The sequence below is a fragment of the Delphinus delphis genome, chromosome 8, assembly GCF_949987515.2.
Source record: "Delphinus delphis chromosome 8, mDelDel1.2, whole genome shotgun sequence".
NCBI lineage: Eukaryota > Metazoa > Chordata > Mammalia > Artiodactyla > Delphinidae > Delphinus > Delphinus delphis.
Genome location: NC_082690.1, coordinates 67,940,888 through 67,966,173, shown reverse-complemented (window position 1 = coordinate 67,966,173; position 25,286 = coordinate 67,940,888). Strand labels below are relative to the sequence as shown.

Sequence of the window (25,286 nt, the reverse complement as noted above, 5' to 3'; positions counted from 1 at the left end):
CTGCCTGTATTGTCGCCCAAGAGGAAATAAGGCACACTTGGGGAGCAACAAAGCCAAGAGGAGAATCTAGTTTGCCTGGTCCTCGGTCCAGGGTGGTCTCCCTTAAGTCCCTCCTACTCTGGAAATTCACTCTCTAGTTTACCACATCTGTCACCATTAAAGTCACGTGTTAGAGTTTAAGCTAAAGAGGCAAACCTGTTCATTCATCAGTGAAAGGTCAAATCTAGTTGAACCATTCAGATTCTTTTTTTTTTTTGAATTTTATTTATTTTTTTATACAGCAGGTTCTTATTAGTTATCCATTTTATACATATTAGTGTATATATGTCAATCAAAATCTCCCAATTCATCCTACCCACCCCCCTCCACCACTTTCCCCCCTTGGTGTCCACACGTTTGTTCTCTACATCTGTGTCTCAATTTCTGCCCTGCCAACTGCGAACCGTTCAGAGTCTTACGTGTAATCCTGAACATACATGAAACAAGTATCTCTGGACTCTATTCCAAGGACTTGGTGGGCCCTGCCTTTCTAAGCTAGTCACCAGCTTTCACCTCCTGCTTTATCTACAACAGAGTCATCGCCCCTCGAGTGCTCTTCTCCCTTACTCGTCCCTGCCCATATCGATGCTCTACCTCTTGGCATGAGGGCTGCTTCCTTGACGAAGCCTGCCTGGTTCCCTGTCCCTCATTCACAGCATCCAGTGTCCTCCGTCCCCAGCGGTCACCACACTTTGCAGTGGCCTCATGTGTGACTATCGCCTCGTGTGCCTCCCCCACTAGACGTCACCCCCACCCCCCACCCCCGCCAAGGGCACAGTCAGTGGCTGGCTGTGCAGCACTGGGCCGGCCCCTCCTCGGTACAGCGCCCTGAACATGCAAGTGCTCATAAATGTTTATAGAATGGACTGAATGAATCTGCCGGTGATTCACAGTGTGAAGCCCAATTAACACCAACAACAGGAAAAAGAGGAACTGGTCATCCTGGGCCCTAACAGGTCCATAACTGAGGAGGACAGTTACAATATGAGGGGGGTGCCATAGGCTTTTTAAATTTAAAAAAAAAAAAAATTTGTTTCTTTTTTTGGTGATAAAACATTATATTGAGTCTTGTAACAAGGATAACAACTAACATCTTGGGACTTCTGCTTCCCAATGTCTTGGAGTTCTATTCCTTAAAAAAATGGTCAGAAGCAAAGAGAGAGATTTGCTGATACAGGAGATACACAGACTGAAAACACAATCCAAGAGACCTTCACAATTGGTGGTGGTTCACAGTAGTGAAGAGAGTACACGAATGAAAGATCTGAACTCCTGGTCCTCCTGCTTATTGGCTAAATATCCTAAGTCATTTTATGTGCCTGGGCCTCAGTTTCTTCATCTGTACAATGGGGAAAAAAAGAATGCAGTTCACCAGCACGTTGAGGACAAAATGAAATAACCAATGACAATGTACTCTGCGAGCAATGAGGTGTCATACAAACACAAGTTACAGAAAGCAGAAGCACAATCTGGGCCAAAAGCCCAGTCTTCAGCCAAAGAACCATCTACACTTCTCAGACAGAAGAGGAAGAAAAGGAAGATAATCTTTTTGGTTGTTTATTTCAATGCTCCCGCAGAGAGGGATTTAAGCTCTCACCATCACCCTTCTTGTAAAGTCACTCAGACACTAGAGAAGAGGCTCCAGGTGGCCTTCTCTTCCCTGTTCTCAATAATCTCATTTTCCCTGACCTGCCTCAATGGGCCCAATGACCTACTCTACATCTCCTTCTTCATTTTTTCCTAATTTTGGAGCAGGCTCTATTTTTCCACCAGCTCCCAGCATTCACAATTCATAGACAGAAATGTCAGGGGGCCACACGTGGGTTCCCGAGTCTCCACTCTGGTGACGGCTGGCGGAAACCCCTCCACCTGTGGGTTCTCCCCCATCCTACCATCAGAGGCTTTCCAGCGAGCCAAGGTACAAATACTCCCAGGAGAGGTCACCTCCAGATGTCTGTATCCAAGTTACTTACAACAGACAGTGAACTCATTCATGATGATTTTTCCTGGTAACAGAATGACAGCAAGGCGGCAAATACCCAGAGAGCGTGGCACCTGTGTGCTTTTGGTAGCCCCCGAGATCAGCAGGGTGGAGTGAGGTACAAATTATGGAAAGGAGTTGGTAAAGCTCCCAAAGACAAACTCATGATTTCTTTAGTTTTTGCCTTGGGCTCACCCACACACAGATGCAGTGCTCATAATCACAGCCAAGGAGTGGGAGGGAAGAAAGGGTCTCAGGCTTGTCGGGTGGGAAAGAAGGGAGGCTCACATATGCAGGGGAAATGGTGGGTCTGGCTGAGAAACAGGGGGATGACGGGCACTAGATGGGGCAGGGAAATGGGAAGGAAGAGAAGCGACAAATAGAGTCCAGATGCCAATGTTCTTGGTATTTCTGGTATTATAATGCATCACATTCCACTTCAAATTACTTAAGTACTACTCTGTTACTTCTTGCTATCTTGAGAAGACACAGCTTTGAAAAGAAGTATAGAATAATGGCTAAATGTTTAGGCTTGAGTTTTAAAGACATGAGTTGGAATCTCTAATCCGTAACTCTGTGGCTATAGGGAAATTATTTAACCTCTCTGTTTTCTCGTGTACCACAGAGCACCTACCCTTATGGGGTTCTGTGAGGGTTAAATGTGATCCTATCTATAAGCTTTGCACAGAGCACCAGCCACAGGGCAGGGCTCAGAACACGTTACATTTTACCACGTGCAAGAGCCTGTTAAGGTCCTTCGCTACAGCTCCAGCAATCCTTGGAGTTCGCAGCCCACAGCACCATAACCATTTAGCTCTAAAGTTCCACATATTTTGTCAACAGAAATACCTTTTCTCTTAATTGAAGGGCTGTTCCGCTATCCTCCACCAGGTCTGCTTCACACAGGTTACCTGTCAGGCCTGAGGGCAGGGAAAGAGGGGCAAACCCTGGGTTCAGGACACACCTCTCTGGGCACACTCACCGAGTCTGGGTCTCGCTGCTGTTCGAGGAAAGCTGAGAACTCCACCAGGCGGAGTTTGGTTGTGCCAATGGAGCGGCCCTGCCAGGCCGGGACCGAGGGAGCTGGGGCTGACGCAGGCTCAAACCCTGAAATACCGATCGATCGTCACCTTCAACCTGGCCGCTCCCCTCCCCTCGGGCCTCAGGCCAACCCCGGGGCAGGGCCCTACCAGGAGGAAAGGGCAACAGGCCCATCCACCAGAGTCAGGGGTGGAGCTGAGCCAGGTAGTGGTGGGCTCTGGCGGAGGAGCCCAGAGGCAGGGCCAGCCGGAGAAGCGCAATGCACGTGGCGGCTCCTTCTAAAGCTGGCGCCAGCTCAGGTTAAGGGCTGTGGCGTGAGGACACCTAATCCTGGGCAAAGGGGCCTCGCTGGGGACCACGACAAGAGTGACGAAGAGTGGAAGCAGGTGCTGGCAAAGATCTCCTGTGAGACAGGAAAGACAGGCAACAAAGACCTCCTGTGCTCAACCATCTCCTTCCCTAAGACTGCAGTCACCAGCACTGTGGAATACTCTTGGAATGCTCCGTGGTGTTGGAGCAGAGGGTGACGAGCGAATGCACGGCAGCCTGGGGAGTCTCTAACGGAGAGAGTCCCACTGAGCCTCTGCACCTGCGTGCGGCGGGAGGCGGGCAGGCCGGCTGGGTCCCCGGTTTCTGGCTGGGCTTCCGTGTAAGCGCTCCTTTAAAAAAGCGGGCTCGGAATTGAAACGCACTTCTCTGAGAAAGGGTGAGTAAAACCCTATCTGCCCTCAAGACTGGGACTGCCCCACATGGCCTGTTTATGATGAGGGAGGAACCACAGCAACTTCCCCTTCCAAGGATGACCCAGGGTCCTGAGTGAAAGTGATCAGGCTTCCTGTTTCTTTAAAAGCTCATGAGAAGAGCTCTCTAGAGATGACCGAGGCGAATCAGGACCTGGGAGGGGACACCCCCCTGACCCTCCTGAGCTCCGGGCTAACCCTGCCTTAAGGAGGGTGCCGGCGAGAAGGGGGCGTCCATGGCTCTGCAAGTGAGGGAGGGTGTGCAGCTGTGGAACAAAGCAAGAGGGTCCCGCAGAGACTCACCTGGAATGGGGGCTGTGACCGCTGGCTGGATAGGGTAGGCCTGCTGCACAAAGGGCTTGACGCTGGAGACAGAGGACGGAGAAGAGTCAGAAACCACGACTGCAGCAGCGGCTACTTCCCAGGCCTGGCCTTGGCCTCCCAGGGCTAGGGACCCACCTGGGGGCCTCGCCACCGTAAGGTTCCCTGTCTGCAGGTGGTAGCACAGCCCAGGCAGACCTCTGCCAAGACAGAGACCCAGGTATGCTGTCCATTTGAGACGGGCCAGCAGGCTGCTGGGGACCAAACCACCAAGCCTCATGCCAGTTCCGGGGGACGAGCTGGACAGACGTCAGCCTGCCTTGCACATGCTGTGATATCTACCTCTGAACCTCTCCTCTGATCCCTGCAGAGACCGAGGTCAGTGGTCGCCATCTCCAGGCAAGGATTGGGACGTTTCAGGCTCTCCTTCTCTGGGCCAAATAGCTCTAGTTCTTTTGAGAATACATGGGCAGGAGTTCCTTTCTGCTTTTATCCCTAGACTGCCCTTATCTTCCAGCTTACTGAGCTTGCTTCCCTCGCCCTCAAAGCATCAGTAGGACTTTCTATTAGCTGCCCCCACTACAGGGAAAGCCGGAATAAAATGGGCTATAGGATCACCTCCACTGCCCTCTCTCAAGCAAGCACTTTCAGGAGGACCCCAGGCTCTGCCCCCCAAAACCATGAAGGGATGGAGCCCCTCCTCCTGTTGCCAGCTGCACAACCACTAATACTTAAGGTGGGAGTGAGGTGTTTACACGTCTCCCGGATCTGAGCAGTCTCTTTCCTGCTATTGGCCTCAGTAGATAACAATAGGGGATGACTTTGGTGATCTCAGGTTAATTCTCCCTTCTCCTCCAAGCCTGCAGGCAGTCTGGTGCCAGGAAACCTCTACCTGGGGTGGGCTGTGACCAGCCCCTAGCTGTCACTGCTGGCCCCTCCTCAAACTTACTCTTGTGAGGATCCAGGCTGTCCTGTTTGTATCATTCCCGGCCAGAACTGGAAGGCAAAATGCAAAAAGCTTCAGGGTTATGAGTTCACCTCAAAGCACTGCTCAGGATGTCTGTGCGCTGTAATCTTTGCTAAAGACAGTGGGTTCAGATCATCCACCAGCTGCAAAGTGACCTTCCCTAAATGCAGATATGGTCGCTGCCCTGCAGAAGATTGCAACCTACAGCTCCCTCTGGCTTTTCTTCCAGAAAATCTCCTGGACGGCAGGGACTAGGCAGCAGCTCTTCAGTGTTCACCTGACACCCAGCTGAAATCTGGGTGCACTGCAGAGGATTCAAAAATATCTCATCTGACTGCTTTACCCATGTGCCTACCCACCCTTCTCCTCCTCCCTCCATTCTGAAATGTTTCCTGTGTAACATGTGCCTCCACAGCTCCCAGCACCGGGGAGAGGACACAGCTCAGAACGAGAGGCCAGGAGCTCGGAGCAGCAGCAGAGACGCCTCCTTTGCTGCGACCTTTCCTGAGCTTTCTGGTGCCCGCTGACTGGAGGCCTGCTGGAAAGGCAGTAGGATGTCAAGGGAGTCAGAGAGCCCTGGGTATGAGTCCTGACATCGCTAACCATGTGATTACGATCAAGTTACCCAAACTCTTGTTACTAATTAACTCCAGTTTTCTCATCTGTAAAATGGCAATAACAGTAAGAGGCATTTAAGATTATTTTGAGGATTAAATGAGATCATAACATTAAGCTTCTCAGCCCTTGGCAGGTGCAAAATGAAAATGATAATAGAATACTTCTGTCCCTTTAGGAGTTAGTTGCCATAAAGTAACCCTGAGGACACAGGAACAGAGACCAAGGGCCAGGATTAAAATGATAGAGCTGAAGAGGCAGATAACAACCAGGAAGGGCACCAAAAAAGTGATACTTAATTCCATGTCTTCAGGGACTAAGCTCCTTCCCTCTCCTTCTCCCTCTCTTACTCTCCCCCTCTCCCTCCCTCCATGCTTTCTTTCACCATTTTGCACTCAGCAACAGGGCGCCACAAAATGGTCCTTACCCTCTCTTACACCTGACCCAATTAACAAGAAGCGCCAGGTGGATGGCTCTGTGCTTGGCCATGTGGACCCCATGCGCTCAGGGGCCATCATTATGGAGCCACCTCATGACTTACCCCCGGCGCCCCTGGGAAGGTGGGGCGTGGGATCCCTGGCAGCCCCAGCTTGTTGTGAATGGCAGTGGCTGATACGATCTGGGCTGACGACATGGCGGCCATGTGCTGCAGGGCCTTATCCTTTGCAGTCTGATCCTTGAAGGTGACAGTGACACACAGAATTAATACACAACACATGGCTACCGGGCAGCTTAAACAGGCACAGCCACGAGCACAGGGACTAAAATACAGTGCCACAAAAAAGGCCAAAAAAGCAAACATGCACAGATAAATAAACACAGCCAGAAGGCTAAAAACACACTCAACCTACTGTAACTCTGAACATTTACTGAGAACACCCAGTAGCAAGGTTTAAAAAGAAAAAAAATTTTAATCCATTTTCCAACAGAATGGGAAGCCTCTGAGAAGAGTGGACAACGTATTTATTTTTCCAGCTTCCAAAGGGAGATGTCTCCAATTACTTAACAGACTCAAGGAGAGGGGGAAAAAAGGCCCTGCTTTCAAGCACACAGATGGGGAGGAGGGTGAGAGAAGAGGCGTGGTTGTGGATCTGGGGTAGGACCATCGCAGAGTGCTGGGAGGCCCGTCTGTGTGCTCGGCCTGGGAGCCCTGGCAGACACCTGGTGGGGAGGCTCAGAAGCAGCGGGGCGGCGGGGCGATGAGGCAGGGCGATGACGGGGCCAAGCAGCATGCTGGCGGGGGGCATGCTTTCTCAGGTATCCCCGCCTGGGTCAAAGGCTAGACGGGTTCTTTCTATACCCAAGGACACAGGGGATGCTACCAGGTAAGTGGTTTCCCCTTTTCCTAAAAGGGTCTTTTCTAAAAAAGCCAAGGCTGAGAACACACAGCTAGCCAAAAAGTCTGCCAAGCACAGCTAAAGTACAGAATACTCGATTTGGTGAAAATACTTACCATGCTTGTTACCTGGATACAACAATAAACAATTTGTTAAAAGGATTGCGTTACAAAGGCAGGGTTATGTTTCTTCTTAGTTAAAAAATATATACGTATACAAACACATGACACTTGGGTACAATAAAATGCGTAGGAGCGTGGGTTTTTTTTTTTTTTTTTTCACATTTTAGGAGAAATGTGTGACCCAGGTAACTATCTAAAGGGCAATTATCAACGACCGCAACTCCCAACTCCTCTGAGCTGGTTCTGAGGCTTCCCCAGTACAGATGGAGAAGTGGTCAGGCCCCTGCTGTGGGACAGGCCCTGATGGTGGGGGCAGGGCTTCACACTCAGTAAACATGTCAAGGGTCCTGGCTGCTTGCACAAGGTCTATGCAAGCTATCCCAGGCCCAGACTCCATCAAAGCAGAAACAAAATGGTGACATCAGAGTAAAAAGAGCACTCTCCCCAGCTGTCATTCAGAGTTCAGACAGAGAGTGAAGGTCAAGGGAAGCTTCAGGCTAAGACACTGAGTACCAGCTGAGAGGTGGCTTCAATGTTTACAGATTTACCCAAAGGTGATGAATAAACATGCTGAGGCGCCAAAGGCAAGGCCAAAAGGAGGGGGGGGAAATCAAAGCCTACAAGACAAGTACTAGAGGGTTCTAAGGAAGATCAATCAGGTGCTCCCAAGGTAGGGACGCCACTTTGCCCCATAACTGCCAGGAGCACCGTGTGAATTTTCAAAACGCTTAAATTAACCGTTGAAAAGGAGCCTAACGTTTGCATAAAATTTTATATTTCATACACTTCTCTGGCTCTCAACTGAAAAAACGAGCCTCATCTAACAGCTATTCGGGGATACACATGGTCATAATGAGTATCTGTAAGGGCACTGCTGCAGCTGAATGACACCAGGAGGGCTCTGGAGGCCTGCAGGATTATTGGTCCCCAGAGACTGAAGTGATGCCTTTGCTGCCTCTGGTCAGATGGCATTCTTCGAGTTGAAGTTCCATTTGCTAATCTGCTGAACGTTCTATCCTGAAGCCAGCTTTCTCAGGTCACCTTTTTTTAAAGGCCTGAAACATTTCAGACACTGAGATCCCAGGAAAAAAGGCAAATATTGAAGTCAGTGGAATTTTATGATAAACTGACCGTGTGTGTGCAAATGCCCTACAGCCAAACTGGGCCTGACACGTACAAACCTCAGTGCGCGTCAGTCTACCCTTAGCTGGTCCTGCAGTTCCACCTGCCACCTGCCCCGCCATCCCCTCAGAGGGTAACCCTGGTATAAGGAACAGGAAACCTGGCTCAGTCACACTTCCTTCCTTCTCTGTCAAGAGCACCTTGACATCAATACAAGCTCATGGGTTTCTCTTTGGACCAGTCCCTTTGGACCCCAGCCCCCAAGTCATGTAACCCTTAATAAAATGATTATCAGTACCCTCAAGGAAACCGAAGGAATGGCATAGGTATAAACACAGGTGCCTTCCCCAGCGAGCTACAAGCCTTACAACCTGTCCAGGGCCCAGGCGGGGGGAGCTGAGAAAATGGCAGCCCAGGCTGCTTGTCTGCCTGGCCGATGCAGACTGTGCAGAATAACTACAAAAGAGCTGTGGGCTTGGCTCTATTCCAAGAGTACGTCATGGGGCCTCTCTCGGACCTGAGACTTCTGTGTTTATGAAATGCTGATGACAGGGGCGGTTCTGCTTGCCCAAATACAAAGTGCGTCTGTGCACACTTGGGTGCAGTGACCAGGAATCATTAAGTCCAGGTCCACATGGAAATAAGTACCTACATCTCCACAACCCACTCTTACTCTATTAGAGTTGCTTGAGATGTTTCCCTTTGCTAGGCTGATTGAAAAGTTCTTCAAAACGTTCACGAAAGTTTGATACTTTTCTTTTCTAACAGGGTAATCAGTCAATGAGGAAAGGAGAAAAGTCACCAACTTTGCCATTTATGTCACATAGCTCCAGACACTTCAGAATACGGTCTTTTTCTTTTGTTAAATAAAGTCAGGTTTGACTCTCTTATTACCCAGCATTCCACCAGGTACCCAAATGAAAACAGAAGTTCAGAAGCAGAAGAGCAAGTCAACTGCTGCGAGCACACCAACTTGCTCTATGCCAGTAAAAGGCGTACGTGCTGGGGAGTCCGGAGACCTGGTTCCAAACCTGCCCTCCACCTGACATTAATGGGCTGTATTACCTTGGGCAAATCACCTAACACTCTAATTTTCTTCAACTACAAAGGAAAGAGTTGTACTTTATTTTCTAAAGGTCTTCTGATTCTAAAAGTATTCATAGCTGTGAGTTTGACATCCATTATAAGCAAATACATCTTAATACATATAGCTGAAAAACCACTAGTGAAAAGACAGCAGGATGTTAAAATTTGGGCAGTTCTTGGCCACCTGTCCTAATAGAGAGAAAGCCAAGTGCAGAGAGGAAATTTTATCTCAAGTAGAGGTTCTTTCTGCACTTGACCTACCTATTTGAGAATAGGCAATTTCCTACAAATGGACTAAAATGTCTACACCAGTTATTTCTTACTTTTTTTAGTGGTGACATTCTGAGTACTCACTTAATTTTATAACATCTCCCCTCTACCTATGATATACGATGGAAAATTAAAAATTTGTTTAAAATCTAAAGTAACCCTGCAGATAATAAGCACCACCAGGGAGATCTCGAAATCAGAACTGAGAGACTGGCTATAGGCCTACTTATCCTGAAATGGGAGTACACCTAGCTGAGAGATTTCAATTGAAGGATGTCTAAATTGTCATTTTCAGCCTAGAGATACATGCCTGGCTTTGAAGAAATTATAACTCTCAGTGTCAGACCTGACTAAATGGCATCTCTGTGTCATTCTAGTCTAATATCCTGGACTTTTAAACGTTCCACTCTATCATCACCACCTACCCCCAGAATAAAGGGGGGTGTGGGTGGGGGTGTCGCTAATCCATCCAAACAACAGTAGCTTAAGTAAAATCAAAAATATATGCTACATTTGTACACCACATTAATTTTATTCTAAGATGTTTTCACACTAATATTTCTGAGATGTGGAAGAGATTTACAAAGGATGAGCACATTGTTTTATCTTGAAAAACTGTTATTAAGTCAATACTGAGTTATCGTCTATGATGTCTTAGATTACAGAAAATACTGTGTATGCATGTGTACATACGAGTATGCACGAGGAAAAATGTGTCCTAGGAAAAAGCGTGGACAACTTCATATTCACTCCTTTTTACTGATTTTAAGCCCTTCTATTCCTAAGATTATAAAGAATGAGGCCATAAAAAGCCAAAGTGGGGAAAGAAAAGGCATATCTCCCTTATCCAACCAAACCCAAACTCAAACCCACAACCTGGAATGTGGAAAATATTTATGGAGCAGGAAACATGGGTCTAAGACTGTTGATGGAGTGCTAAGAACAAACAGCCCATGTGACCTGAGACTGAGGGCAGACGAAGCACTCCAAGGCAGGGTGCACGTCTCAGTACCCACTCGACTCTCTTCCTGCCCCATTCCTGGCATACCGCGCTGTCAACGGCCTCACTACCTCTGCCACGCGGGGTCCAGCAGGCCATGGCAGACATAAACTTCTCAGCCTGAAGCCTTTCAAACTGTTATTGTTACTAAGTAAACAGGCTTTCATATTTCATGAAGCAGAGCAAGGCTGCCACTACAACTCTGGGATCAGCTGACTACCTTCTTCTTGCTGCTGAAATGTACACAATGTTTGGAAAATGTCTTCAGGTGATATCCATGACAGGAAGGCAGCCTATCACAGATGCACATGGCTGGAGTGGTGCGCTCTTCAAACTCAGGGAGATTTTATGAATCAGTCTCTGGAAAGTAGGGGACCCTGTTCCCCCCTCTGTTTTCTCAGCTTTTAAATATTCTGGGGAATCAATTATCTCATAATTTTTAGGCATTAATCATAAACACATTTTAAAGATAATATAAAATGGCGCATGCTCGCATGTACTATATTATAGTGGCTACATATGAAATCTGAATGAACAGCATACTAAATCAATATACTCCTGCTTATTCAGGGGCCATCATTTCAGAATTTAAAGACTCCAATCTAATTTCTTCATATGGAAGCCCACCAATACATCAGGAAAAATATGTACAGTCAAAAATAAAAAAGACCATGGATACAAAAACTTCGGATAGCTATTAAGTGTTCTTCTCCAAATATACTTCTCTCAGCAATATAAAAATATAGCACATGAGAGGAAAGATAGCAATTTGCTTGCAAAATCACTTTTTCAGAAAAAGACAAAACAATACTTTCCTAAGAAGTAATTTTGCAGATGTTGTTTCTAATCTTGCACTATGTGGATTCACATGACCTCTGCAATTATTAGCAGTAGCCCTTAAGCAGATAAACATCATAAGAGTCTATGATGGCTTGGAGAAAGGATGGAGGGCACTTGAATTTTTCTAGCCATGATCTCTAATTTGCTTATTATTAGAGAAAGCAGGAGTAAATACAAAAGGGCCTATTTCAGGCGGGCAATGGCTAATGCCAAGGAGAGAAGGCCCATTCATGCTTCTCCTGACTTGACATGTAATGAGTAGCAATTAATTCATCTTATTGTATTTCCAAATGCCAAAAACTCCATTCACATCAAAGAAAAAATTTTCAAGGCTTTTACCATTGTCCATTTTTAAATGTACTGTTCTATATTTAGTAGTTTATAATTGTCAATAGTGTTTCCTTTAATTCTCATCTGGGGCTCAGCATCATAAAGGACTGCAGACAAGGATCTGTGATTTGTAGGTGTGCCTGATGACTCTCTACCAGGAAGCCTGGGATTTAGGTCTGCTAATGCCAGGTCTGGGTGTTGGGGAGAAGGCACCCACTAACTTTAGCCCCTTTCTCCGTGAGGGACAGTAAGAGGCAGGAGGCAAATCTCCCTTGAAAAGCCAGAAAGTACCAGCTCCCACCACTCATCTTCTCTGTTTCATTCGAACAGGCAGACACAATGAAAACACGGCTCGGTTGAGGGAGACGATGCAAAAGCATCTCGAGTTAGGGCAATGAGCCCTCATCCTCTACCAGCGAGCACTCTGTAAGGAGGCAGCATGACAACACAGCTTGCTTGGGCTGTGGTGCCAGATAGCCCTGGGATCCAGTTCAGACTGGTGACCCTGGGTGAGCCCCTTAGCCACTGCAAGCCTCTGCATCCTCACTTGCAAAGTGACGACAACACTCACCTTCAAGAGTGCTTTGAGAACCACATCAACCACTCTGAGCACACAGTGCCCACAGCCTCGCCATTCTGTGGACGTGCCATCTATGGGGCCCACATGACCGACCATCCAGGCTCAAGTCACTGGAGAGCTGAAATGCTTAGGAGCCCTGGTCCTGAGTACATACCTCTGGGCTCAATGTGATTGAGCACTGTTTATATTGGAGGCCAGTTAACAATGGGATTTCCCTAGGAAGGGATAAAAATGTAGAATGAGGCTGTTTCTGTTGTCCTTAAAGAGAAAATCCAGACCTGGCTCAGCTGACATAGAAAGGTAAATGTATTCAGTCTCCTAGTTTACACTGTAAGCTCTGTATCATCACACCGTTGATGAGAGGTTCTAATTCCACCACATCCAAGCACAAGAACTTAACTGCCTCCAGTTTTGGTTTTAACCCAGCTAAATTTAAAAAAAGGTAATGAAAATATTGCTGAGGAGAAAGAGTACATGTCATGAATGCAAAAGAACTCCTTGAAGTTTGGGAGATGCCAGGAAAGGCGGTGTATCATTTCCCAAATCCTGCAGCAAGGCCAAGTGCCTTGGTGCTGGCGTTGAGACAAAGGAGGTGGTTGTTTCGGGCTTCTTTTGCCTTGTGTACTGTTAACAGTCAACGCCTGAACGAGCAAAGTGGCTCAGAAGGCCATGGGGAGCACCACTGGATGAAGTGCAGCGTGTCTTCCCCGTGGACAGGCCCATTCCTGGATAGAATCAGTGGTGACACAGCCAGGATTCAGCAGTGTAGATGCAGCAAAGCCACAGCAAAGTTCTTGAACTCCTCAAGAGAATTAAATCAACAATTTGAACTTTAAGCTCTCTGCTTACTGGAAGGAATGGCAGGTTGGAAAGAATGGCCTGCTCAGAAATCAAATCACAAAGGCCACCAGGGCGAGAACGAAGAAAATGGCCCCGGGGAGCACATGGAGCTCGTAAATTAGTCACCAACGACTGGACACAATCAGAGAAGCTCAGGCTTTTTTCTGCTCTACTGGGATGATGCAATGTCAGCAAGTACAGGCTTTTCTTCAATACAATCCAGAGCTTGACATGAATATGTCTATTGCCTAAGATGTATTCCTGCTGAGGTTAGGGCAGAACAAAGACTTCCTTTACTCTTAGCACTGTCTGGACTCATGCACTCACCAAAACACACCCCAAACCAGAAGCGGCCTGGTCCACCTTCAGGGGAAGATGAGGACAGTCCACAACGATGAGGACAGTCCACAGTGTGGTGGTGGCCTGCAGAGCTTGGCTGTGGCTCTCACAAGCCTCTGAAGCCAGCAAATAAAGGACCACCTTTTTGCTGCTATCAGGGAAAGGAGGCCTCTGGGCGGGGACTGGACAACCTCCCAGGACAAACGAACATACAGAGACTCAGAGCAGGAAACTCTAAGTAGGAACTCTGAGTAGGAAAGAAGAGACTGTTTATAGCGCACAGAGAACATTTCTGCAGTCTTTCTACATGCTGGGATAATAAATCCATGGAGCTTAAAAAAAAAGCAAAAACAGTTAAAGACCTTTTGATGAATTAATGGTGAGTGAAATAATTCAAAGTACAGAATCATGTCTAAAGTTGCAGGCCAGGCCTCAGTCTGTACCACACAAAGTCTTCTCAGACAGGCTGCTGCCTCTCACTGCTCAATTGCAGATTCCAATGAGGGGATAAACTAGGGAACAGGGGGAGATGGAAGATAACACATGAAACCGGCATGGGCAACACTGCTGTAGACCCAGCTGGTGACACAAGGTCCGAGGGAGATTTCTGAGTCAGCATCTGTGGAATTCCTCAATGCATGTTCCATAGACCTATAAGCCACCTGCATGCTGTAACTGCACGGATCCATCTTCTACTTTATAACTAGAAACAGGCACCTGAAGAGTGGTGGGCCAAAAGGATCTTGTCTGGGCAGGGGCCAAACATGTGGTCCTCCCATCACAGAGAAATGACTCTGTTCTAGACCAGCGGTTATCACACTCTGACTTGTCTTTTAGACATTTTAGTCAAGAAAATTAAAAAAAAATAAAAGTATATATTTGATGTCCAATATTCTGGCACTCTGGCCACAAATGCCTTGCAGTTCCAATCCATCTTAGGGCTTCTGAATCTCACCTGCACTCTGCTGGCCCCTTCACCCTTTTCCCTACTGCCCCAGTCTCCCTGCTGATGGTTCTTGGTCTCTTCACATCGTTCCTTGACCTCTTCAACTATCCCCTAGTTTTTCTTGCCCCTTGCATCTCTCTCCTGTGGTTGAAGTCTGTGTCCAAGTCCATCCCAAATTGTTGGCCAAGTCTATCCTAGCTCAGGCCAGGATAAACTATAGAGAAGAAGTCTCAGGTTGGTGCCAACGGCTTTAGCACAAGTTCATAGTAAACAATGGGTAAAAATCTAGCTTAGTTTTAGGATAAGGGCCAAAGGAGAAGAGACAGTTTTCACTGGATTTGATTTTCTCGGGGAAATACTAAATGGCAAGGAAAGACACTGATGGTGGGGGCTGAGATTGGTTGAGGAAAGACAGTAGGTAGAGGAAATCAGAAAAAGTAAGAATAATGTTTTGCCATTTGATTTCTTTCAGTTAAAAAAAAAACAAATCCTTACAGGAAATATAATGAAAAGAATCATTTCTGGATAGTACAAACATGAATGCTTAATATGGCATTCTCTGTACTAACTTTCTGGTGTATTTAAAATTTAGCAACAAAAACTTCATAGTTAATTTTGATGTATACTCTCAGTTAATGGCCATTACTTTAAGAGAACCCGGGCTTTAATAACATACTTTTTTTTTTAATGTTTTAAATTTTTTATTATCTATCTATCTATCTATTTATTTATTTTGTGGTATGTGGGCCTCTCACTGTTGTGGCCTCTCCCGTTGCGAAGCACAGGCTCCGGACGTGCAGGCTCAGCGGCCACGGCTCACGGGCCCAGCACTCCGCAGCATGTGGGATCTATCCCGGACCGGGGCATGAACCCGCGTCCCCCGCATTGGCAGGCGGACTCTCAACTATTACGCCACCAGGGAAGCCCTAACCTAAGTTTTAAATGCTGCCTTTGAAAAGTTTCAGTGTACAGTTTTCAGACTTAATAAGAATAGAACTTTTTAACATAATTCACTCTTTAAAAACAATGAGCAAGAAAGAGCATGCAGCAATCAGACTGGAGTGGAGTGGGGACCAGCCGAGGGTGACAATACGGATGGATAAGAGCCACGGAGCAGGGCCCCAGGGGTGCTTGGTCGGCCCCTGGCCCAGGCCCACATCTTGCTCCCTTGGCTTCTTAGAGCAGCCCCTGAATTAGCCTCCCTGCCTCCAGCTTTGCCTCGCTCCGCGCTATCCTCTAAAAATGGTTGGAGGGATCTTTCCAAAGCATAACTGTGAACGACCCCTGCGTGTTCCCATGCTCCTCAGGGGAACCTCACTCCTCCAGTCTCATTCCTCATTCCATGCCTCCAGCTAGATGGGTGTTCTTCATGGTTCCCCCAACCCCCCCACCCCCATTATCTGTGGAAATTCTCTACCTTCCTCTATGCTTAGTTCTAATGGAACCCCCTCCACGGGGCTTTCTTTAATTCCCCCACACTCAGAATTAATCATCCTTTTCACTGCGTGGTCTTTGCACTGCTCTGTTAAATTTCTACTGCAGAGCCCCCTAGCTGGGGACAATCCACTGGGAATCTTGTATTTTCCCCAAATGTGGCCAAAAATAACAGAAAGAATGAGTGTTCCCCCAAAACAGAGACTCTTGTGTAATCAACTTTCCACGCCCAACATCTACTAAAGGGTCTAGAACACATGGCTTCTCAATGGAACCATTACCGGACTGAATTAAGTAATCATTTCTGCGCTTTTAAAGTTCAAATCTACACGGAAATCTTAAAACTTTTACTAAAACAATTTTGTTTTAAACGAAAATTAAAATCCACACATTTTGGGGTGATCGGGCTCACAAACAAGCACTTTGAGAACCAATGCATTTAGCAGAAGCATAAAGCTGACCTTTGAAACGCATCCTAAGAGATTTTCAAGAGCGTGACTTCTGTAGCTAGGATGACTCATCCACAACCGTGACGTGAGAATAACCACTCTCTCGAGCCTGTTTTCTTCAGAAGGCTATGGCAGAACAGGCTACGGAATTTAGAAAATGTGGGCTCTAAGTGGGACCCCCAAGCTGTCCCATAAAGGCCGGAGGCACGGCTGAGAGGCGGGCATTTCCTTTTCCTTCTGCCTAACGCAGTGTGGGTTTTCAAACCTTATTCAACAGAACCAGTCAAAGAGGCCACTGCTAAGGACGAGAGAGTGTGAGCTTTAAATAAAACAGCTTTTACTCTTTTATATATGGAAAATTTCAAGTAAGATTTCAATCTGAAATGTGAGTTTTGCTGCTTAAAAAAGGCTGGAAAACCACTAGCCTCAAGAATTCTCCTGCACCCTTCCTGGGAGAGTGAAGAGAGGTTCACAGGCAAGAGGGTGCCCTTGGAAGCCACACCTGGCCCTGGCCCTGGCCCCGGCCCCAGGTGTGAGCAAACCACTTTTTCAAACCCCGAGGGAGAACAGGGAAATGAAACTTGGCTTCAGTCTTCACAGGAGGGCCACAGGCCTCTGTCCACCCTAGAGAACAGAAATCCTTTGACTTCAGAGCATGCGGAGAAATAGTGAGAAGCCCGGCTGGCAAGGCACAGCAAGGACAGGTCCGGAGATGGCCAGTCAACGGCTATCTCCTCCAGGAAGTCCTGCTGCATCGTCTCAGACAAAGCACGGCACCTGTTGTGAGTCTGGATACTTCCTGCCACCCCTATCCCTGCTCAGAAGCTATCCTTGCTGTCTACTGAGATGACTTCAACTTCTGTAGTGAGTTTATCTCATTAGCTGGTGTTGGGAGGCCAAGAAGTCAGAGGCTATCAGCCTGACCCCACAAGGAACTCGGCGAGGATGCTCATCCCTGCCTCCCGAGGACGTCAGACCCCAGAGCTGAACAAGAAAGCGCAGACAGAGAGAGGAGTTCTATCCTCCTACCACGCCAAGGGGCCTGAGCCCGTTTCCTGGTAATGGCTGGCAGGAAGGTTAAGGAGGGCATCTTTAACATAAAACGCCTGTGAGAGGTGAAGGCAGCAGGATATCTGCAGGCAGGTGGCAGCCAGCCTTATTCTCCTCAACTGTCCTAACTCCCTCTGAGTGGGGACGCAGCAGCTCTGCAGCCAGGAACACATCACCCCGAGATACTGATGACCGTCAATCCCAAATTAGGCCCACATCTTGACCGATGGCTCAAAGTTTAAAAATCATCTTACTTCTAAAATGTAGTGGCTGAGGGACTGTGGGAAGCAAGGCCTGCACGCCCAGGTCCAAAGGGGCGTGAGGGGTGGTGACACGTTATCTACAGTGTGTGCTGATGAGAAGCCTACTGCTTGAAATCCACTTCAGCCTCCGCTACAGGAAACCCTGTCTGGAAGAGCAGTAGTTTAGGATTCAGAAAGTTCAGATCCTGACTTCGCCACTTCCTATGCTGGATGGCTTTTGGTGAGTTAATTAAACCTTTGGATCCCTGGTTTCCTGAATATTACTCCTGAAAATCTGAGAATGGAACTCACTTTGTAGTGAGCTTACATGAGAGAACGCACAAGAGGCCCTGCACTGCACTAACTCCTGTCTTTCATCCCCAAACTCAGCAGCACATTGTCCATACAGCTCGTCTCTGGGATTGCCCACACATTTAACTTTGGCTCTTTCTGCGGACACTTATCCTACAGTGCCCTATATTTCACATTCCCATTTCCACGGCCAGCTCTGTGAATAGAGGATTGGTTGTTAACTGCCCACTGTGATAAGCGCCATGCCTGGAACACTCGACTGGTATTAGCTGATGGGAAGAACAAAGGCCTCCATTTTTCCAAGAGTAATGAGGTAGGGAGGAAGGAAAGGAACTGTAAGAAGATGGAGGTGGTTCTTGGAGATGAAATGCTGAGCCAGTTGCTACCCCACTGCCTCTGTCTCTGCCTCTTCTTCATGCCCGCCCCAGAGGAGAGTGGTCCAGGGCTGGCTGAAAGTGGGGGGAAGTCTTTTTGTAAGAACAAACACAAAAACGACTGTGTGTTGGTATGTATGTGTATGTATAAGATAATGGCAAAACTGTTTCCATTGAGGAAAATTTGTCAAGTCACCAAGAGAGAAAAAGAGTGCTTGTGGAATCCCATGGGGATCCCCTCTGACCGGGAGAGCTTTACCCACCATTTACAGGGCTTTCGGTCCAGGGCCATGTGCCCTGGTGAGCATACAGGAACCACACAGTGCAGAAATAGAACAATTCATAACATCACAGATGGAAACACAAAATTGATGTCTGTAAACTTCTTTGTACATCATTAATCCGTTAGAGAAACTAGAAGCAGAGTGAGAACTTGAGCAAACACTGGGGTAGTTACATCCACATAGAAAGGACTGCACCTTTGGTTAAAAAGCAGGAGCTACGAAGTTATTTTAGTCTTCCAACTGCTCAGCCAGTGCAACTAAAAGCCAGCCACCATCAGCCACATGTGTGAGCGAGCGAGCCAGCATGCTGCCCACTGCAGAGGGCACCCCAAATGCGCCTTCCTGGTCGCTAGACCTATTTCACAGTCAGCGTCGTTTGCATAAAAAATGTTGGAGGCCTTTGGGAAGGGTCCCAGTGTTCACCACTTGGGGCTGTGAAATCACACTTTGTCCTTTAGTTTAGAACAAAAACACAAATTTACTTAATGTATGGGGGGAAAAATCAGAACAGAACCAAAAACAGGCTTGTGGGAAAGACAACAATATGGACTACAGATTCATTTTTATTATAGAGTAGAGCTCCTCCACGCAAACTATAATCCCTTTGCATTTCTCAGATAGGGCATTATGGAGGGAAAAAGTCATGCATGTTCTACTGCAAGTTTTGGAACGAGAGAAAATAGGGAGAACTTGCATTTTTAAGTCGTCCATGCCTCTGTTTTTGCTATGAAATATATTTTAAAAGACTGGAACATGAGGCACATGTACAAAAAAAATAATAAACTCAAGTATAAACGGAATTGCAAACATGGATTTGATCAAGAGCTTTCCCATCTCTAAGACCTATCTTTTTTTTAAGCCCTCACCTCCAATTTCTTTTTTAATTAACAAAGCCACACACTTAAAAAACATTAAGCAATGTGGAAGAAATCTGGCAGAAAATACTCTCTGTTGGAAGAACTCATGAAAAATTACATGAAGAAGATGTATTTTTCATAAGTACTGAAAATACATCAAAAGCACAAATTAAAATAATTTCTAAATTTTTTTCAAAGTAATTTCATGATGGCCACTTGGAAATGATTCATTTATAATTTCTACACCAACTTTGCATCTCTTTGACTTTTTTTCCCTCTCCTAGCTCAGGGCTGCTTGGTGGTTATTTGAAGGGTAAAAAAAAAAATCATGTTTCTGTGCTGAAAAGTTATCAAGACCAGCTCTCTGCTGCATTTGCATTGTTATTAGGGACACACACACACACACACACACACACACACACACACAAACACACACACACACTCTCTCTCTCTCTCTCTCTCTCTCTCTCTCTGAGCTTAATGTGAGGCTAGTACAGAAACAGAGAGATTAGACACAAAGAAATGTAAACAGCTCTCACATGCGAGGAAACTAGGTTACCAGAATCCCAGCACCAGGCATTCACCAGTCACCATGGAAAACAGGAAGTGAGATGCATAGCAACCACAAGCCAAAAAGCAGGAAAGCGCATACCTTTAGCTTGGAATGAAAATCACGAGATTTCCTTCTGGCAAGAACCTGAATGTGACTAGACACCTGCAGGGTAGGGGAAGGGAGGAAAACAAAGGAAAAGCCTGTAACCATGGAGATGAAAAGCCCCCTACAACTGGGCAAGCCAGACGTACCTTAATGGCGGCTTGAATTTCTCGAACTTTCTTTCTTGCTAAGACCTGTATATGACTAGACACCTACATTGTTCGGGTTTATGAGGGGAAACAAAACAAAACAAAACAAAACAAAAAAAGGAAATCAAATATAAAATCGCTACTCCTTGGGAGGGTTTCGGGGTGGGGGGGTGGGGAAGGTTATTTGCATCTCAACAAAGCTCTGCAGTTAGGAATACACAGTCCCAGCCAGACACCAAGCCCCCAGCGCTGCTCTAAGCTTTTCAGACTGGGTCATCACTGCAGTGACTGGAGTCAGGATGAAAGTTGAAACTAATCTTAGTTTTCTCACCCAGGAGAAATCATGGGCACGGGATGAGAGGGGGAGAGTGGGGTTGTTTTCTTTATAAAATTAAAAAGGTGGGAGTAGAGGTAAATGAAAATATTTATAGCTTCTCAGTATCAGGAGGGAAAATCCCTTTTTCTCAATTTAGAAGAGACTATCCATAAATTAGCACATTCCGCAGAATCAAAAAGCTGAAGCTGTAGGTTGTATTCTGATCTCATTAAGAGCTCTGGATTCTGTAGCAAATGTTAAAATAATACTGACATGTAAATTAGATCTCAAAGAGAAATGGAAAGACCCAGTTAGCAGAGCTTTTTTTTTCCCCCCTTATAAATATCTTTAATCCTTCCACTCTTTTGGGTATTGACTGGGCGCCAAGTGGATTTGCATATTATTACAGAGCGAAAAGTGTGAATACAGCCAGCCAGCCATCCTGTTAAAAATCTGGGTTGAAAAACCACACGGATTTGCTGAACAACAAATTCACATTGGAGAGGTATCACCAACTGCCGCCTAAAAACATCCCCGGGATGCCGGGGTGTGGAAAGCAAGCCAAGCCCGGCTTCTGAAACACAATGATTCCACGGGGTAAACAAATTTGCATCTCTTTCAGCGGGACTTGGTTAAATTTAGAAGTGCCCCCCCAGTGAAGGGGTTGGGCACATGACCAGAGCTCACAGACCGGCAGACAGCCCAGGTCCAGCACCTTCAGTATGCTGGGAATTAAGATGTGTCTGTTTCAGAAATTTAGAACCTCTCATTTAGAAGTTCAGCAACTGTGAGGCCATTACTTGATTTCAAACACTCTAGCCACCCTAAAAACAGGATTTATGATAACAAATGAACCTCTTATCTCTAACTTTTTCTTCGAGTTTCAATTTGCTTCTGCCTTTTTTTTTTTTTTTTTAAGTACGGAGAAGCAGGAACTCTCCCCCATCCTCTTCACCTCTCCATCCTGCTCCTGCTTTCACTTGTTTTCACCAGAATTTTGTTCTGATGTGATTCTCTGACTCGCTGAGGGCCACAGTGGGGGGAATATCCACCGAACAGACAATGCCCTGCCTCTGAGCACGGGCAGGAGGCCACCTGCCTCTGTGCTGACTCAGCAGTGGGCTCCCGGCTGGGGCACAGGAGCGTTCCTGGGGAAAGCTCTCCCCGTCATAAACACTCAGGAAAACAACTCATCACTGAGCAGAGGACTGGAATCTGCTGCTCAGGTTTAACGAGACCACAGTTGAGCTCGCCTTTTGGTTTGATTATAGTTTTTAAAATTCATGCCATTTCAGTCAGCATAGGTCAACATTAAAATATACATATATATTTTTTTCTGTTAACAACTCACCCATGAGGTTGGTTTGATGGTTTTCCCCCCTTCCATTTCTTTCTTTTTCTGTTTTTTGTTAAACACTAATTTCTCATCCGTTCCAGTTCTGAACTGGGTCAGAGATTTGGGCTGCTTTACATCAGAAGGAACGAAGAGCGCCAGAACGCTGACAGAGGGCAGAGGAAAATTCCTGACCCTGCTCTGCACAAAGGTATTGTAACTTCATTTCAGTCACAGCAGCTACTGACAAAAAGCCATAGCTTAAGGAGCAACAGTTCCCTGGACGCACATCATTCAGCCTTATAATCCAGCCAATACTCATGGCTGCTGGTGTTACTTTTTCATTGAAATGATGACTAATATGTAATTGTTCCAGGATTTTACAATGTGCAAAATCTCAAAATTTCATGACTTGCAAAGTATACCTGCACCTGCGGCTTTTGCAATGTTTGCAGATGCACAGTTTCGGAAAGAAATTTAAGTTTTACAATACAGTACAGGAACAGTTCATACACTGTCCTTAGCGCTGAAACTTTCCCATATGTGTATAGAAGGAACTCCAGAGACCACATAATAAAAGGTCACTGAAATGATGAACAGTGAAAACTGAGCCAATTTCAAACACCTACAACACTGACGTCCTTACAGGGAACTCCAATCGGGGGCTCCTAGGAGCCAAAGCACAGACAGCCACTGCAGCCAAAATGCCTCCTTGGGCCATTCGCTAACATGCACAATTTCCAGGTCGGTTGTTTTACCTGCTTTCTGGTCCTCGTCTTCCCTGTCCTGAGTTTGATGTATCTGGCTATCAATTCATTCCTACCTGAAAGAAAGAAGAATTTACAATAAAGTAGGTTACTTTGGGGTGGGACAGGGGAGGGGGGGAGCCTCTGAAAAGCTAAGAATAGAATTCAGAATCAGGAGTTTTTGTTGCAACTGTAAGTTTATTAATGCTAGAAAAATAAAAAGGACAATCGTTTGCAAACAATATTTCCTAGGAGAAATTAGGACGAAGGGAATTTAATTATGAACTACAGTCAGCAATGGAGGAGAGAAATGTGCCTTTTAAAAATGTGCCTTTGTGTTTGCATGCTTGTCCCTAAACGGATGGTCACTTGTATGAAAAACAAATAAAAGGATTAGTGTGGGAGTATACAGACCTGGTTCTGTTCCAGTCTTATTTTTCATATTCCTTCTCACCCAGGTTTCTACTCAGAGTTAACTCCAGTTAGAGTCATAAGAGCCACGAGAGGATGAACTGCTCTGGCCACGGAAACACAATGCAAAGAAGCTACAGTATGAAGACAGACACCCCCCTAAATGTAGTCACTGTGCCAGTAACTATACACAAAACTGTCAGCGCCAAAAAAAAAAAAAAAAAGACTCAACCTTTTCCAAGCTTTATTACCTCTGGGGGAAAGAAAACGCCTTAAAGTATAAACAAATACCTCTGGTCCCTACTCCAAGAGACTGAGAAATCTCAAAGAGATGACCTGAACTATAATATAATGGGAAACTACACCCCCAAAGCCAAGTGGGGAAATGTATTACGAATACTATATGAAATATAAATGCACTCATACGGGACACGTGGGTCCAAACTGCCACTATAATCATCACGGTATTATCTAGTGGTCTAATTTGTGTTTGCTGTCTTACTCCCCACACATACTGCATAGCTGAAGACAGCAAGAGATTTTGTCTTGTTCCCCAAGGTCTCCCCAGCACGCAGCACACTGCTGGGCACACAGAAAGAAGAAATGAGGAACTAACACAGCCTCTGGTGACAGAGAGTACCACAAGCCCCAGACCTCCCCAGCAGAGTAAAGAACTGGCGGCCCTGGCGACAGTGTCTTTATGGGAATCTTGCCTGAGAATTCTAAAACCTCTCCCATCGCTGCCTAGAACATTCCTGTAATTATGGCTCTGTTCTCCACCTGCCCGTGTTAGGACCGTGCAGGATATGGTCGTCACTGGAAGGCAAGGGAATCGTGGAATCTTGGGACTGGGAAGTACTTCTGAGTCATCCTTTCCTACCCCTAAAAGTCTAAGTCCTTATGTAAGCCAGCACTTCTAGAATTAAGGAAGTAGCCCATGCTATCTTAAAATATACTGAAGAATTAAAAGACCCTCCTTATTTGAGGCTTCCTGTAACTTTCATCCCCAGATTCTTTTTGTTCCCCGTAATAAGAACAAGGCTAGTTCTTAATGCACATGCCTTTCAGATATTACTGACAGCTTTCAGGTTCTCCTGCGGTTGTATCCAGGCTAAACCTTTCCTGTTCCTTTGTTATCTGTGATAAGCTTTGGAACACTCCCATATCCATCCTGTGACCATCCTTTGTCTAGTTTCCTTTCATAGCCTGGAGCCCAGAACTGTAGTCACCTCCCTGGTCCTAAATACTCCACCTCTGTTAATGCAGCCTAACACTGCACTAGATTTGGGGGGGAATCACAATAAACCGTCAACTGATGTCAATTTGAACTCTTAGGCCTTTTTCATATAGCCTAATTCTCAGATATATCCCTACCCCTGTTCCCAGTCTTTTCATGCGTAGTTGGGATTTTCAGATCCAAATACAAAATGCTGTGTGTATTTCTATCGTACTTCATCTTATTAGATTAAGCCTGTCATTCCAGTCTTTGAATCTCAGATCCTGATTCTGTGACTGAACTTACCCTTTAACCATAGGAAAAGGACCTCTAAATTCAGTTTTGAGGACTGCTTCTCAAAGCATTCTCTTTCAACTTTTGAGAACTACCAATATCCCCTGTAGTGTCATCGGGTCTACTTCTCCATCTCTCAGATGGTTGTACAGATTTTGCAATTTGTTTCAAAGGCTGGCTGACAGCAGAGCCCAGCTAGGAGTGCCTAATTACCAGAAGCCAGACCTAAATGACAATGTCTGCAGCGGAGCCAAGCATCCTCCAGCTCAGGGCCTCACTGTGCACCCTGTTCGGAGCTGAGTGGCCAGGACGAAATAAATCTAGGGCTCTGAATTACATGCAATTTCATCTGAACCTTGTCCAGATGGGAAAAACGTCTCCTGCCCTCCCCATTTGCTTATTTTCTAGGAAAGCAGACAGAATAGCTTGATACAAGTGGCATACAACCTATATCACCAGTTTTTAATTTCTTATGGCATTTGGTTGAATGAATGAGATCAGTACCTAGGACAGCCACGTTTGACTGTGCACCCTGTGGTTTATGCAGTGGCATAAACAATGTCAACTCATAATTTGATTAAAATGCTTCTAAAGACCACTACTTCTACAAGAAGACCTCAATGAGCATCTACTATGTGCTGAGCGCTA

The 25,286-nt window shown here is 46.1% G+C and overlaps 1 protein-coding gene across 8 annotated transcripts in view; it reads right to left on the bottom strand.

The window, feature by feature from the left end:
* Positions 1-25,286, bottom strand: part of TEAD1 (TEA domain transcription factor 1) — a 261,357-nt gene that overhangs the window by 50,983 nt on the left and 185,088 nt on the right. For 6 of the 8 annotated variants that reach the window (XM_069540946.1, XM_060018513.2, XM_060018511.2 and 3 more), the window contains 7 exons: positions 22,730-22,794; positions 20,323-20,385; positions 20,171-20,233; positions 6,246-6,380; positions 5,072-5,118; positions 4,105-4,166; positions 3,003-3,127 (listed from right to left, as the gene is read on the bottom strand). In XM_069540946.1, coding sequence (XP_069397047.1) covers positions 3,003-3,127; positions 4,105-4,166; positions 5,072-5,118; positions 6,246-6,380; positions 20,171-20,233; positions 20,323-20,385; positions 22,730-22,794 — 560 coding nt within the window. The remainder of the gene's footprint in view (positions 1-3,002; positions 3,128-4,104; positions 4,167-5,071; positions 5,119-6,245; positions 6,381-20,170; positions 20,234-20,322; positions 20,386-22,729; positions 22,795-25,286) is intronic. The other 2 variants (XM_060018509.1, XM_060018508.1) reach the window with 2 other exon arrangements.